The sequence below is a fragment of the Myodes glareolus genome, chromosome 22 (genome assembly GCF_982192425.1).
Source record: "Myodes glareolus chromosome 22, mMyoGla1.1, whole genome shotgun sequence".
Taxonomy (NCBI): Eukaryota; Metazoa; Chordata; class Mammalia; order Rodentia; family Cricetidae; genus Myodes; species Myodes glareolus.
The window spans coordinates 36637115-36652551 of NC_142047.1; the positions used below are offsets into that span (position 1 = coordinate 36637115).

General features: G+C 43.8%; 1 protein-coding gene across 2 annotated transcripts; it reads right to left on the reverse strand.

Moving 5' to 3' along the window:
* Nucleotides 1-665: 665 nt before the first annotated feature.
* On the reverse strand, nucleotides 666-8972 carry LOC125402297 (acylcarnitine hydrolase-like). 2 transcript variants are annotated; one of them, XM_087900309.1, is made up of 10 exons: nucleotides 8955-8972; nucleotides 6949-7082; nucleotides 6609-6867; nucleotides 5696-5794; nucleotides 5339-5479; nucleotides 5138-5218; nucleotides 4711-4900; nucleotides 3815-4404; nucleotides 1381-1556; nucleotides 666-1292 (listed from the first exon to the last, which is right to left on the reverse strand). In XM_087900309.1, exons 2-8 carry the CDS (start codon nucleotides 7077-7079, stop codon nucleotides 4238-4240), a joined length of 1068 nt encoding a protein of 355 aa, XP_087756435.1. In that variant the 5' UTR covers nucleotides 7080-7082; nucleotides 8955-8972; the 3' UTR covers nucleotides 666-1292; nucleotides 1381-1556; nucleotides 3815-4237. The 2 variants fall into 2 exon arrangements, with proteins under 2 accessions (XP_087756435.1, XP_087756434.1); XM_087900308.1 differs by lacking the exon at nucleotides 8955-8972 and adding an exon at nucleotides 7723-7861.
* Nucleotides 8973-15437: the final 6465 nt, after the last annotated feature.

The following is a 15437-nucleotide window of genomic DNA, read 5'->3' on the forward strand; positions in this document are numbered from 1 at the left end:
GGAAGAAGCAGGGAGTGAGCCCAGGAGCAAGTGGAAGGGGGAGGATGAGGCTCAAACTCCATTAAAGCTCCTGCAATGAGACATTCTTTCACACCATTCTATAACATCAGGCTAAGGAACCATAAGGACAAGTGGTCACAAAGATATGGGGTCACTGACACACTCATACGTGTCTAGAGGAAAAGCAAAATGATAGTCATAGATGTCGGTTTGACACTTTCTTTTAAAATTAAACACACATGTGTTATAGGATTCAGCAATTCTTGTCTCAGATCTTTAGCCTGATGGAAAGAAAACATTGATTTAAAAAAACCCTATGTTTGAGATGTTCGTAAGAGCTTGATTAAAAGAAGTCAAAATCTGGTCACTCAGGTGTGCACCAGCTGAAGTGTGGGCGGGTAAATGTGTCCAGGGAAGTCTTTCTTGTTCTGGATTTGTCATCCCCCCCAAGCGCCCACCTCCATGGTACCTCACCTCATAGAGCGTCATGTTTTGACACTGTAGAATTTGGCAGATCTAAGCTTCAAATCAGTCTTGTGTTTCTGAGATGACTTGGCCTATCTGATCTACACGGATGAACATCTTTTGTGTCAACTAATGTCAATGAGGCCAGAGCAGAAGCACATACAGGCATCAGAGGCTTTTGGCATTCATCTTCCCAGAGTCAAAAGCTCACCTCTTGTCGTCTGGACTTGCTGCCTACATGGGATGCCTTGCTGCTAGGCTTCTCTGTGCATGACGCACACCGGGTCCACCACTGACAGCTGGCACTGTTACAGAGGCAGACAAAACTTGATGAAGTAGCCCTGCTTCAACCCTGGCAAGCCATGATGTTTCATCCCCCCAAGAGCAGCTTTCCGTGAATGGCATTCAGTGGGATTTCCACCTTATGAGGTTGGAAAAGCCCAGGGCAAGAAGGGGTCAGATTGTGACCAATATGTGAAAACCAAACACATGTGCACACATTTATCCTCTTTTTACATTTTTTACTTTTATGAAGCAGAGCTGGTTTTCTTTTTTATTTCTTCGAGATCCAATGAGTTAATCAGGGTGTGTGTCTGAGTGAGAGATTTCTCACAGGAGTCCCCACAACAGGCACAGCAGACCTTCCTCCTCAGTGTTTTTCCTAATGTTTCCACTGACATGGTACAACCATCGGCTGTGTCTGATTACCTCAGTCAGCAAGGCATGATGTCAATTCAGTGTCTCCCTTCAAATTGTCTGTGCTCCCAGTCCTGTCCTGGGCAGATGCTCTCTCTTCCCTTATCTTGCCAACTGAAGGAACCACTGGCCTATGGCAGATGGACTGTATTAGTTCTTATAAGGTCAAAGACATGCACTAGACTTTTTGTGCTACCTGAAAAGCCTGATGTGTCTTACTCATTGGCAGCAGGAGTCCAATAATGAGCTTGGGTCCCAGTGGGAGAATCTGGAACCAGTCCTCCGGGAGGGTATCTTTCTCTGCCCATGGTGTCCAGAATGGACAATCAATAATCTTCACTGTGACTTCAAAGGTCATGCTGTCCTGGGGTTGGTCTTCTTTGCACTAAAGGATTCTAAAAGGGGGAGTTTGTCAATTGGGAAAACTTGGCTAGCTGGGCAAGCTGAGCAGAGGTAGGGGTAGCTGGTATCAGCGTGTTTAGCACAAAGGATCTGGCCTCTTAGTGAGAAAGAGAAAATGTTTGTAGAAAATTCAACAGCTTAAGTGCAGTTTGACCCCTTTGTTTAATGACATAAAGTAAATGAGAAGTCATTAATTAGAATGGCCAAAAATGTTTAGAAACAGCAAAGAGGTGAGAATGAAAATCATGCATCATGGACAATCAAGGACAGAGAATTATCACAGCGACTGGAGGGTTGCAGGGTAACTGTGGAAGTCAAGAGAACACCCCAAGACATGTACAAGTGCTCAGTGAGACAGGGGACAGCAATCTATTTCATACATGTATGGACTTTCTGATCTCTCTACCCTGCTAACAGGACTCACCCCAGAGTCAAACATCTTCACAGATGTGATGTGACGATGCAAATGTTACCATTACCATGGCTACAGAACCCTTGGAAGTCAAAACAAATCTCAGGAGACACAAACTAACAAACCTGGTTTTTCTGCACACATGCACACACACATACAATGCACACATATACAAAGAAAAGAACATATATACACACATACAGACACATACATGCATACAATTGTGTGCATGTTCACATACTCACATGTGTAAACACAAAAGCACACACATATGCACAAATATGCATGCAAGCACAGAAATATGTGCACATGCACACATACACATATGCACCCTCCATTACACACTATCTATCTGGAGTAGATAATAGATATTTAAACCTACATCTAGAAAAATTAGTGCCACTGATTACTTTGGGACAGAGTAGATGAATGAGGATGGATATTGAGGATAGAAAAAAGAAATTAATATTGATAAATGTACATTTATGCTAAATGAGATTGTAGATGTCATTTAATCTACAAACTCCATGGGATGTCTTCAAATCCAGTGACTGACTTGGGAAACTCTATGCGATGGGTTTTGAAAGTTTCTATAATTCATATTTTTATGTTGAAACTTAGGCTCCAATGTGATATTATTAAGAGTGAGGTGTAATGGAGGTCTGCGCCATGAGCAATATTAAATATCCCAATACTCAGTGAAAAACTGAGTTTCATCTTTGGATCAGAGAGCTAGGCATCACAATACAGCAAACAAGTTCATATCTTAACCTTGAACATCATGGTCTCCGAAAGCATGAATCTAATGAGATAGAGCACATGATTTTGACACAACTCACCCATATAATACAGGGGTTTTTTAAGAACTCATGTCGATGTTTTATAAAATGAAGCTTTGTTTTAAAGAGATGTTTTTATCATAGAGAAAATGACAGTGAGGATGAGAAAATGAGGGAGGATAGAAGGGACCTAGTGCCAGTGGAGTGTGAAAGGAGATGAGCCTTCCTTGGGAGGTTAACAATTCCACATTGTTATGGGAGCATTCACTAGAGGGTCTAACAAAGATGGCTCAGAAGGATAGAGTGAAATGCAGCAGATTTGTGATTAATGTAGAAAAACAGACAAGTGCAGAGGTTATGAGAATGTTAGGTTCAACCCAGGTTAGTTAGTATGTTTTGGGAAACTCAAGGTGACCCCATCAGCAGCCAGTGCTATACACCATTTCACACATAGGACACTATAGCTCTTTGTGCATGCGCTGAGATTTCTTTAGCTCCTGAATCTTCTCAGGCAGAGTCTGGGTCCAGAACTGCAGCCTTCTGGCCTTCGGGGCTCTGCCCACAGCAGGCCGGATGTTCAGCTGCAGGTACTGTTCTTCATGATCGAACACATGCCAGTAGGGTAGACCCTGTGGACATGCCAGTCAGCAGGGAAGGGTGAGGTCATTCTGATAATAAGTTTGACCCCCTGATTATGGTCAAGGCAGTAGAATATTAAGCCAGTGGTTAATGGGGCTGATGGGACAGGTGTCCTGATAAAGGGACACAAGTGTCACCCACTAGTTTCTGCGCCATGTGGCGGATGACTACCTGACCTGTTTTATATCTAATCTAAGAGGCAAGATTTAAGAACAGTGCCATAGTGTGATTACTCAGGAACCAGGTCACTGTAGATGACCAGTAACTGACACCTACAAAGTATCTATATAAATGTGCTATCCAGCAGAGAAGAATATATCATGTGATAGAAGATTCAGAAAAACTAAAGAGACCATCACCCAAAAGGGAGACCTATACAGGGACCCATACAGAGAAGGTTGACAGAAAGATTTGTTCTCACCCATGTCTTGCAAAGTTGGCCCAGTACTTCATCATCCTTTCATTCAGTAGCTTCTCTTCCTCAGTGGGGACAACTAAAGTCATGAGAAAAATAAATCCTGAAGTCCATGACACCGAACATAACTGCTCACTCATGCTTCCCACTCAGAATCCCAGCTGCTGTCGGATCCTAACTATCAGCTCTAATACCTTCCTTCTTCACTACACAATAGTCAACATCCATGTAATTCTCTAATGGAATTCCTGCCGCAGTGAACTGTCATCTCCATCACAGGCTAGACTGGCACGGGTCCAGATTCTAACCTTGGTATAATTTTTTAGCCTATGATATGGTAGACATTTGAATTTATTCTCTCCCAGAATCTAGTTTTTCTCAAATGGACTGAGAGCTCAGGAGATCCTGGGGTGTCATCTGTGACCTCAGTCAGCTCAAGGAGAATAAGGAAAACTCATGTTTCATGCCAAAGATGAAAGACCCAAAGACAAAAGGAACCTCATCACCATGGCCAGCCTTCACGTAGGGTGGCCTGAAATTCTTGAGGTAGCTGGGTTGATGTTGGAATTCATAGAAGTAGACAGGGGCATGGGAACCTGGAGGTAGGATAAACAGTGACTTAGTAGCCCATCAACATGCTATTTTCTGATACATATTTGCTGACAAGGTACCTTGATATGAAGTTACCTGGAATCATGTATGTTAAAGGGGAGAGAACGTTCCAGGCTGGAATTCTAGCTGTGGAAAAGCTCAGGCCAAAAGAGTGCTCATGGCCTTCCCAGCTGGATGGTTATGCCAAGTTAATAGATTATCAGAAACTCATTTTCTCTTCTGTACCTAGATGCACTCTACTAAACTAGACATGGGTTGGCAAGAATACAACATTGCTCCACAGTGCGCACCTATGACCCACATCTTTGAACTGCTCCCCCAATCCTTGTTACAAATGTACTCATGTTGAAAATGTGCTACTTGGATCACAAACATGAAGTCTGCCGTCATCTCTCTGAACTGTGCTTGCAGGGTCTGTGGGTCCTTAGTATCCCCCATGTACTCTTCCATTATCAGGTCGCTACACTCAGGAGGCAGCATCTACACCAAACAGATCAGAATGAATGCGGTTAGGCATGTTCTCAGTTACTTGGGCAGCAGCATTTGCTTTGGGGAGAATGGGGCCTGGGCAGAGATAGAGCGATAGGGAAAAAGGTTCATGCTCTGAGGTCACCCCGCACAGAATCACACACATATGCTGACCTTTGTTAATAGGGATACTATATGGGAAGGGATATGAGGGACATCTCCATTTGGATAGGACTAGCAATATCTCACCATTTGTGATGCTGTATTCTTCAAAACAGCCTGCAGGTTCTCTCTTGTTATTTCCTTTATTGTCTGAGCAGTACCGAACATCTGGGTTGTAGAAGACCCTGTTAAGTGTAGGTTCTGATGGACTCCTTTAAAGATGCATTGTGTCCCCACTGTTTAGCATTTGAATCATCAATCACCCAAAGAATTGGAACTGAGACTCACCATGGGGATGACCCAACCATACTCATCATTGTTGACACCAATGATACTGGGGACAGGACGAAAATCCACAGAAGCCAACAACTCTTGGGGATGCTTGGGTAGGAAAACCCCGTCTACCACAGCAGGGATGATCTTAAAGACCTGAGGGGCATCAGAGTTAATGTTGAATGCAATGTGTATGTTGATGCCCACTGAGTTACCTCCACCACTTTCATATTTCTTACTGGCCTCAAAGTTCTCAGCTCACTCCAGAAGAGAATCTACGCTTAGATTAGCCTATCTTGGTGTTCATACTGTACACAGAACTAAAGAACACAAAGTTTGACTAGATGTCCCAAGGCTCACAATTCTACTTACCTTGTTAATATCCAGAATCTCTGCTTCACTCTTGCCTTTCAGACAGTGCATCAGGGCCTCTGAGTCCATGGTCCCACATCCAGACAGGTTGGCCACTGTCTGTGAAAGGGAACAAGTCGGGAGAAGAATACTTACAATTTCAAACTCAATGCTATTGCCCTAAATTCCATACAATATTATGTGTTGCATGTGTGTATATTATTTGTGTGTGTGTATATATGTATACATATGTATACATATACATATAAATTATTCCCTTTGTCCTACTCTTCAAAGGTGACAGGCATCAGGCAGTATCCTCTCTACCTCCACACGTTTTTATTTAGATTAGTTTTACTATCTCCAGCCACCCTTCTGTACATCGGAAATGAGAGAAGCAGTAAGTCTGCCGATGTTTGTATGTGAACATTAGAGGCCCAGATCTTTATTCACAGATGACCCTTATTTGAGACAGGGTGTCCTCTTGTTTTCTGCTCCTAGTTGTAGCTACACCATGAACATCTATGGATTCTCTTGTCTCTGCATCCCCCACCTAAGTACAGGAACCTACTATCACTACTATCTAGAGATAGATATCCTACTATCTCTAGACTTTTGGGAGTACTGGATATTTGAACTTAGGTCCTCAGGTTTGTACTCCAAACACTTTTTAAAAAACCCACCAAGCTACCTCCATAAGCACATGCATATTTATTTTTGTCAGTGATGGAAGCTGCTTGGAGCAGTTTGCTGGTCAGATAACATAATCACCCAGTACGAAGTAGAAGCAAATAGCAGCTAACCCCTGAGTCTCTCAAAACTGGAGGGAAACCATTTTCCATGGTTATTGTTTTCCCCATGAGTCAGAAGACCAGATACCAGAAGACAAAGGCTGAGGGGGCAGACTCAGTCTATGATAGTTGAGGGCACTCACATTGTAGACCCTCTCATGGGTGTCAGAGATAAGGTCAGGCAGCAGGGAAACTCCACTCTCCATGATGGCTCTGTGGAAGAGTCTTTTGGACATGGGGGACAGAACAAGTGAAGACACACTTGTGCCACCTGCTGACTCGCCAAAGATGGTGACAAGGTCAGGGTTGCCTCCAAAGTGGGCAATGTCCTGCTGGACCCAGCGCAGGGCAGCCACTTGGTCCAGGTAGCCCCAGTTGCCTCTAGCGTGCTGGTCTCCAGTGCTGAGAAGTGGAAGGGACATGGATCAAAGGGCTGTCTAGGGTCTTCTCAGCTGCCAGTGGCTGCCCCAGTCCTATCCTCACCTGAAGAATCCCAGGACACCCAGATGATACTGGATATTAACAACCACCACATCCTCAATCGCTGCCAACATGGATCCATCAGTAATAGAAGCCATGCCTCCAACAAGGGCACCACCATGGATCCATACCATCACCTGGAGAAGTCAAGAGAGTTGCCGGGAAGTTCATAGCCATTCCTATTCTGCAAGACTGCTTACTAGAGAATCAACTGCTGTGCCTCTGTGCAGCTACACAAATACATGCAAATCCTCAGGACTTCAGGACCTTCGTCATAGGCGGGTTCTCTAGGTGCCCCATCAGTATATTTCTAGTCCCCACCACCCCCATGTATCTCAGTTTGAATTAATGGGTATTTGTAGAGTAATGTCGTCATTACTCAGACTCTGCATAGTGGAACGAAGAGCGGTGTCTTCATGGTTATCTCTCCAGACGAAAAAAGGAAAGGATCATCAGCTCTCAACAACACAACACATAATCCAAAAGTAGATATAGGTAAGCTTAATACTGAGGCTTGAGCACCTAAGTGGTCCTACAAAACTCAGGTTGTGTAATGAGTCCAGTTGTAATAAAGAACTAAAGCCTTTAATCAGTCAATGCTCCTGTTCTGTGTTCCATATCCAGGTGCTTAGTGTGGCTGAGAAGGCCTGCTTTGACCCAATAGGTAGAGGCTTTTCAGCAGAGTCCCCATTATAGTGGAGATCAGGTAGCTTTTATCCATTCTAATCATCTTGAAAACAATGCCCTTTCCCAAACTGACCATGTCCGGACACTCACAGGCAGGTTAGAGCCCACATGGGCATGAGCTGGTGTATAGATGTTGAGATATAGGCAGTTCTCAGACATAGAGAGTGCGGGCAGGGGCAGGTTCATGTCCTTCGGGCCCTCTGAATTCATCATTTCAAGGTTTTGCAGACAGATGATGGAAATAGCAGAGAGATATTTCAAGAGATACATAGTGGTCAAAAGCCAATGTGAGCTTGGATCTTTGTCCCCCACCTCCAGCGGCTCCTCTTCATGAGGCCCTGATAACACACCTTCCCCCTCTGAGGCCCTTCCACCAAGGTGATGGCCACAGGCTCCATGAGAGCTAGGATGGGTCCTCCAGTTTGATTAGGTCTGTATATTTTTTTTTCTGATTCTGGTATATAGAGACATCTCAGTGTCTCTATGGAAAAGATTGGATGTATGCGGTGACACTCACTAAAGTGTGTAAGAATAGAAAAGTGACCTAGACCCTTGCAATGTAAAGTATGCAAGCGATTTCACCTCTCTGTTCCTGGTTGTGGATGTGATGTGACCAGCTCCTATAATTTTCTTTCAGTGTAACTTCCCCACCATGATAAATTATCATCTACTTTAATAGTAGCTTTCTTTCCTAAACTGCTTTTCTTGGTACTTTATTACAACAACAGAAAACAAGCAGATTGCAATATTGGAGTGTGGTTCTCTACAGGAATCAGAGGAATCAATGGACAATACTGCCCAAAGCCAGTGAGAAATCACTCACCCCATGTACAGACTCAGGGAATTTCTTTTTCCTATGCCATCTTCAGTGAGAATTAGTTACATATAGTTCCTTGGTCAGTATTGCTTGGCCCAATAGGTTGTCACAGTGGCTGTGAGGATGGAGTTAGGAAGTATTCCTTCACACCTCTCAGAACCTGAAGTGTATTCTACTTGATTTGGGGTGCTCTCTCCTTAATAGTCACACAACTCATGCCTCGAGATCCATCCCATTGTTGAAGAGAACGCTGGGCTTTATTGAATCTGTGACTAAATTTAATCTTTGTTCCTCTCTACAGTACCTGCATCTGACTCTCAATGGTGCCAAGCTCTGACCCAGGAGCTGGTACAGTTGTTCTACTCAGCCTTTGCACATGTGTTAGAAAAATGCATGGCGGATTCTCCACAGTGAAAGAAAACTGCTGTGGGGCTGAGATGGACGAATGACTTCAGCACGACTCAGAGCTCAGAGCAGGGCCAGACGACCTCTGTACAGAACTTACATGGCTGGATGTGAGGTCCCATCTTTATGGTTTAGGGGCTTCAGGGGGTGCAAAATGCAGTGGTCCTACAGGCGGCTTGGAAAAGTGGATTCCCAGGAAGGTATGGACACCAACTTCGGCATCATTCACTTCAACAAGGCTGCCTCGGACCTGGCCTGTGTGTGTGTTTCTGATGGGGCTGGACTCTGAGGTGTCCTGACCTGTTTAGAGAAACGCCATCTGGGTTAGTTGAGTGTAATCAGTTGCCAGCAGATTGTGGGAGTTAACATCGCACTGTTACCAGGGCAAAAAAGAAGGGAACCCAGGACCTCCTAGTTCAGCTAGCTGTAGGGTGTGAGTGTGGGAACTTCCCTATCCCTCAGGGCCTTTCCAATTGCCCTTTGAAAGGTGTCAGAACATTTCTCTGGCCACAGAGTTCACACACTCTGAGCTATTTGGCCACGTGAAATTATGATTATTGTCATTCTTACATAAAGGCCTGCTGTAGCTACAGTAAGAGTCATATATTGAAAAGGGAAAAATTCCAGGAGCCAATATCCAGAAGACAGGGCAAAGTCACCCTGCTCATTCTGTTTCCTCCTTGGCCCTGGAAAGGCACAGCATGGATTCTGAAGCTCTCCTGGGACACCAGGAGCCCTGTCCTCACATGGGACAGAAAGCTGTAACAGGAGAGACAGAGGGCTTCTGTAAGTAGGGACACACTCAAGATGTCTCAGGAGAGACAGGCACATGCAGGAGCTCTGGGTGTGACCTTCATCCTCAAGACTCTTCTGTGCTTGGAAGACTCAGTTACTGAGCCTGGATCCAGGCTCCTGGTCTCTTCAATATTCTTAGTGTCTACATGGACACCTCCCTGTTAGGTCACAGGTGTTTGATCAAAACAGAGTACAAAACTGGTTGTTTTATAGTCCCCAGACCCTATTCACTCCACCCTTGAGATGTGTCTCCTCTAGTGGCCTGCTCCTGCCAAGATCAACTTCACCATCACTTATACATTTCACAAATATTTATAACTGTTTGTATCTATTTATTTATTTATTTTGTGCGTATGTACATATGTATGTGCATGTATGTAGATTTTCCCAGTGCCTAGCTCACATATGGAGGTGAAGGAAGAATTTGTGTAAGTTTATACTCTAATCCCACCATATGAAGGGCAAAGTGGACCTTAGGTCGTTAGGATTGGAGTGAAGTTCTTTTACCACCTCTTGATTAATATCATATGTAACCATGTGGTAAGCATTTGATTGGGCCTTGCAGATTCCAACACAGGGGTTAATCAGAGGTCAAAGGAACTATGATAAACCTGAGATAAAGGTGTATAAATAGAAGTTTTAGAGTCCCAATAAAGCACTAAGATGATATATCAAAGGATGCAGGATCAGGAGTCCAGACTGGCTACCGAGAGGAAGTGGCATGGGGGTCAGTGTCAGACAACCTTTAGTGCCACCTGAGAATTGGCTTTGGCTACAAATTATCTTCATTATTACTATATAATAGTCTAGAGTTCCACTAGGAAACTCAGCTCATGGATATCATTATTAATCCCATCAGCCCAGTCTAACCAAAAAAACCAACAACAACAACAACAAAAAAAAACAATATTTGAATAAGAAAGCTAGCCATCAATACACAGCACACCCAATAGTACCTTAACTTTGGAATTCATGGTCTCCAAAATTGTGAGCAAATTCCTTTTGGTTATAAGTCACATTGGTTATGATATATACAAACTCATGTATGCATATTACATGTATCAGTCTATGCATACAGGCAATTGAGATGAAGTGTGTGTATCTGTTACCAGATGACCTGAAACTCTTGAGCTCATATAACCCACCTTCCTTGGCCTTCCAAGTACCCAGGACACTTGTGTCTGTCATAGACCTGAGCTTGCTGCTTACGATGAATTTTGTTATGGGCACATAAACTTTCTGATACACCAGGGCTGTGTCAAGTCACATGTTTTATAAGTTTCTCGTGTAGATAAGAATACTTAGAGCTTGTTAACAAATGGACATGAGAATTTGACATCCCATCACTGCTTCTGAGTCAATTTCCTCAAACATCAGAAGTGGAGACAGAATATTGAATTCCAGGATCTTATACATATGAGACAAGTGCTCTATTCCTAAACTATATATTGAAGATGTATATTTTAATCTTTGATAATTTCATAACATATACAATGTATTTAAATCATGCTTACTCCCTTACCTTAGGCAGCCTTGATTCTTTCCATACAGAAAGGTGCAGGGAGGTGTCCAGTGAAGCCCCTTTTGCTGGGTTGGTCATGACCACAAGCTCCCATCTTTCTGGTAACTCACTGTAACATGAGAGGGCCTGCTTGTTTGTGTTTTCTCCCCTGCCCGGTTCCCATAGCTTTTTAGCCCCAAAGAAAATTACACAGAGATCTCTGTAAGTTATAAAGATGGTTGGCCCATTAGGTCAGGCTTCTTACTGGCTAACTCTCACATCTTGATTAACCCATTTTTCTGATGTATTTTTGCCATATCGCTTGGTACCTTTTTCAGCTGGTAGATCACAACATACTTCTTTGGAGTCTGGGCAGAAGTGGGAGGAATCAGCTTCCTCCTTGCAAAATTCTCCTGTTCTCCTTGCATCGTTTCTACTTCCTGTCTGGTTTTCCCGCCTATGCTTCCTGCCTGGTTAATCAGCGTTTTATTTAAAACATGATTGACAGATTACAGACAATTCTCCCGCACCAACTCACCTCACAGAGCACCATGTTTTTTCACCATAGAGTTTGGCAGAAATAAGCTTCAAGTCAGCCTCATGTTTCTGAGATGCCTTCTCTCTGATCCACATGGCTGACCACCTTTTGTGTCAACTGGTGTGGATGAGGGCAGAGCAGCATCATATCCAGACATCAGTAGGTTTTGCCTACATCTTCCCAAGGTTAAAAGCTCATCCCCTGTCTTCAGTGATTGCTGCCTGTTAGAAATTTTTCCTAATGCGACCTCTCTGCCAACACAAAAACCCCAATGACGCCAAATCACAACAAGCCAAATTAAGAAATATCCAGGTTTAATGGGATTCCTGCACTCTCGGGTGGCCCCCGGGAACGGAGAGGAGGAGAGGAAAGAGACCTTGCTTTTAACGCTAGTGACCATTAACTAGAACCCAGGAAAGTGCAGACAAGGGTCTCAGGCTGAGGGAAGTATGTCATCTTTGAGTGGCTTGTACTACTAGGAGTGGTAATAAGTTCTCAGAGTTCACAGTAGAACGACTAGGGATAAGAAGCATCAAGGTTTGAAGACACACCCTGCCCCAGTACTCTCTTGGCTCAGCTTCTTTAAGGACAGAAAGACTATGTGGCAGACCTAGACCACATGTTCTTTGCCCTAGAGTCTACCTTGTTCCTTTGTCCAAGGTCAGACATGTTGAAGGGATCCTGTCCTCTCATTTCTCCAGCTGTGAGGCTGGAGAGGTCCAGTTCTGTTTTGGTCCAGGATACTCTCCATAATCTTTCTGAGGGCACCTGGGTAATTCTCTGACCTAAGTGGTGAGTTGTAAGATGCCAATGACGCCATGAATAATAGTTAATAGTTTCATTGTTATTCTTGGGTACTCAGCAGCAGCCGCCACAGTCTAACCATAGACACACAGAGAAGAGAAATGTCCCCTCTGTCCCTGTGCTCCTGACCATCTGCCTGGTCCCCTGACCTCCAGGTCCAGCACTCATCAGAGCCCCTCACACTGTTATTTCTCAGTGCTGAGTGTCTTCGGGTCTCGCTGACCCCCGTCTTTGTTATAGGGCCACCCGTGGGCTTAGGTGGAGGCATTGTCCCTCACTGCTGCCTGTCATTCTCCATATGATCCTCCCTCTCTGACCCCTTGCCTCCTCCTGCCTCTCGGTCTCTGACTCTGCAGAGGTTGGCAGTTCTGACCCTGCTCCCATCTTCCTCTTTCAGAGTCTCACCCTGAACACACAGGAGGAGAAGAGAAACACACAGGCTATGGCCTTCAGGAAGTCAGGAAATTGATCCAGTGGCATGGTCAGGTTTCTCAGTGGTTCTCACTGTTCCTAATGCTGTGATCTTTTAAGACAGCTCCTCATGTTGTGTTGACCCCAACCATAAAATCATTGTGTTGACACTTCATAACTGTAATTTCATTACTATTATAAACAATAATGCAAATATCTGATACTTGGAATATGAGATATGCAACCCATCTAAAAAGCTTTTTTTGGGCACTCTCTGCACCCACAAAGTGGTCACAACTGACAGGTTGAGAACCACTCAGCTAGGTCCTGGGCCTGGGTTTGTGTTGCGATGAGATGCACTGTGTTTCCCAACAGGAAGCAGTTGTGGGCCTCACCCAGGAAGGAATTTGAACTCAACAAGGTATAGGTGAGAACTCTATGAGGCAGTGCAAGGTAATGTCCCAGGAGACCAGCACTGACCAGACAGACTTAAAGAGAGCCTGTGCTTATCAGTCTATTAGGCTGGCAAAGACACCTATCTGTTTTGTCTTTTTATTGCATCCCCTTCAGAAGGAACAGCATGGACTCTGAAATCATTCTGAATATCAGTGACCCTTACCCCAAACCCCACCCCAAATCACGGTGACTTCCTTGTCACAGACCCAGCCCAGGGGACGGGTAGGGAGCAGGAAGCAGAAGGCTGCACTTGAGAGTCTGTATCTCTCAGCAGATGTGTGCAGAGGATTCCACAGATGGAGAAATCGCAGAGGGAGAAGGGCATGGACATTTGAAATTTATACCTAGGGACTTAGGCCTGCAAATGCCACTCCACCCCTCATAACTGCATATCTTCCATGGAATATTGTATGTTGTCTTTTGCATTTCATTTGTTTCCTTTCCATTTTATTTCATTTGTTGAATTTTAACCTTCATGTTTGATTTTTTGAATGACATATTCATCATTCAAAAGCATATTGGTTAATCTCAATGAGATTGCATGCTCTATAGTTTCTTTTGCTGTGATTGCAGAGTTTATTCCATTGTAATAAAACAGGAGAAATGTTTTCAGTTTTTCTATATTGGGTAAAACGTTCTTTCTGTCATAATATATACGTATATATGTTTCTATCATATATATATATACATGCACACACATATATATGTATGTGTGTATGAGTGTGTGTGTGTGTGTGTGTGTGTGTGTGTGTGTGTGTGTGTGTGTGTGTTTGTGTGTGTGAGAGAGACCTATCTTATAGAACATCCCAGAAGTTCTGGAAATAATGTGTATCATCTGTAGTGTTTGGATGGAATTTTATGTAGGTAGCTGTTAAGTCTCAATGATATCATTTTCATTGTATTTCTCTGTTGACTTTTATGTGTTTTCCTTAATTGCCTGTCTCTTAATTCATCTATCATTCATCTGTACCCACACTATTGGCAAACTCCCACCAAGATCAAACTTAGAGACAATAATATCCAACTGACAGACATTTTCAGGCCCTGTTGTATCCCATACTGGGACTCTCTGGGCTCTCAGAGCCTATGATATAATGAGATACTGGCCCATGAACAGGAGTTTCAGAATCCCAGGGATCCTGCCAGGACACAAACAGAGTACAGGGTAAAGATTCTGCAACAGCTCAGTATGAATTCTTGGATGAGAAGGTAAGCAGTCTCAGACTTTAGGGACACCTGAGGACTGGCTAACCTTGGCTTTTCTGCCCCGCCCCAATTCTAGGGCACGCACAGCCCAGAACAGTAGACTTTCCCCGTCAGTGGATTACAGTGTTCTCATTGACCAGGTACAGCCATGTCTTCACTTGCCCTGTCCCGAGCAGATGTTCTCTCTTCCCTCAATTTCCTGGCTGAAGAACAGCTGGCCTATGGCAGATGGACTGTTCCAGCTCTTCTAAGATCAAAGACGTGCACTACATTCTTTGTGTTACCTGAATAGCCTGATGTCTTAATTGTTGGCAGCAGGAATTAAATACTGAGCTCAGGCCCCACTGGGGAAATCTGGCACCAGCCCTTCTGGAGGGTATCCTTCTCTGCCCATGGTGTCCAGAATGGACAATCAATAATCTTCACTGTAACCCCAAAGGTCATGCTGTCCTGGGGTTGGCTTTCCTTGCATTGGATTTTAAAAGGGGGAGTTTGCCAACCAGGAAGTTTGATTTGTAGAACGAGCTGAGCAGAGGTAAGATGACATGTCAGTATCTCTAACACAAAGGATCTGGGCTCTTAGTGAAAAGGAAAAAAATGTTTTGAGAAAATTCGGCAGCTTGAGAACAGTTTGACCCCTTTGTATACTGACATAAAGTAAAAGAATTATTTTATTTTTATTGTTTACTTTTATTAGAATAGCCAAAAATGTTTAGTAACAGCAAATAAGTGAGAATGAGAATCATGGATTATGGACAATCAAGGACAAAGGGTTATCACAATTGGGAGGTTGCACGGGAACTGTGGAAGTCAAGAGAACACCCTGAAACAAGTGCTCAGTGAGACAGGGGACAGCAATCTCTTTCATTCTT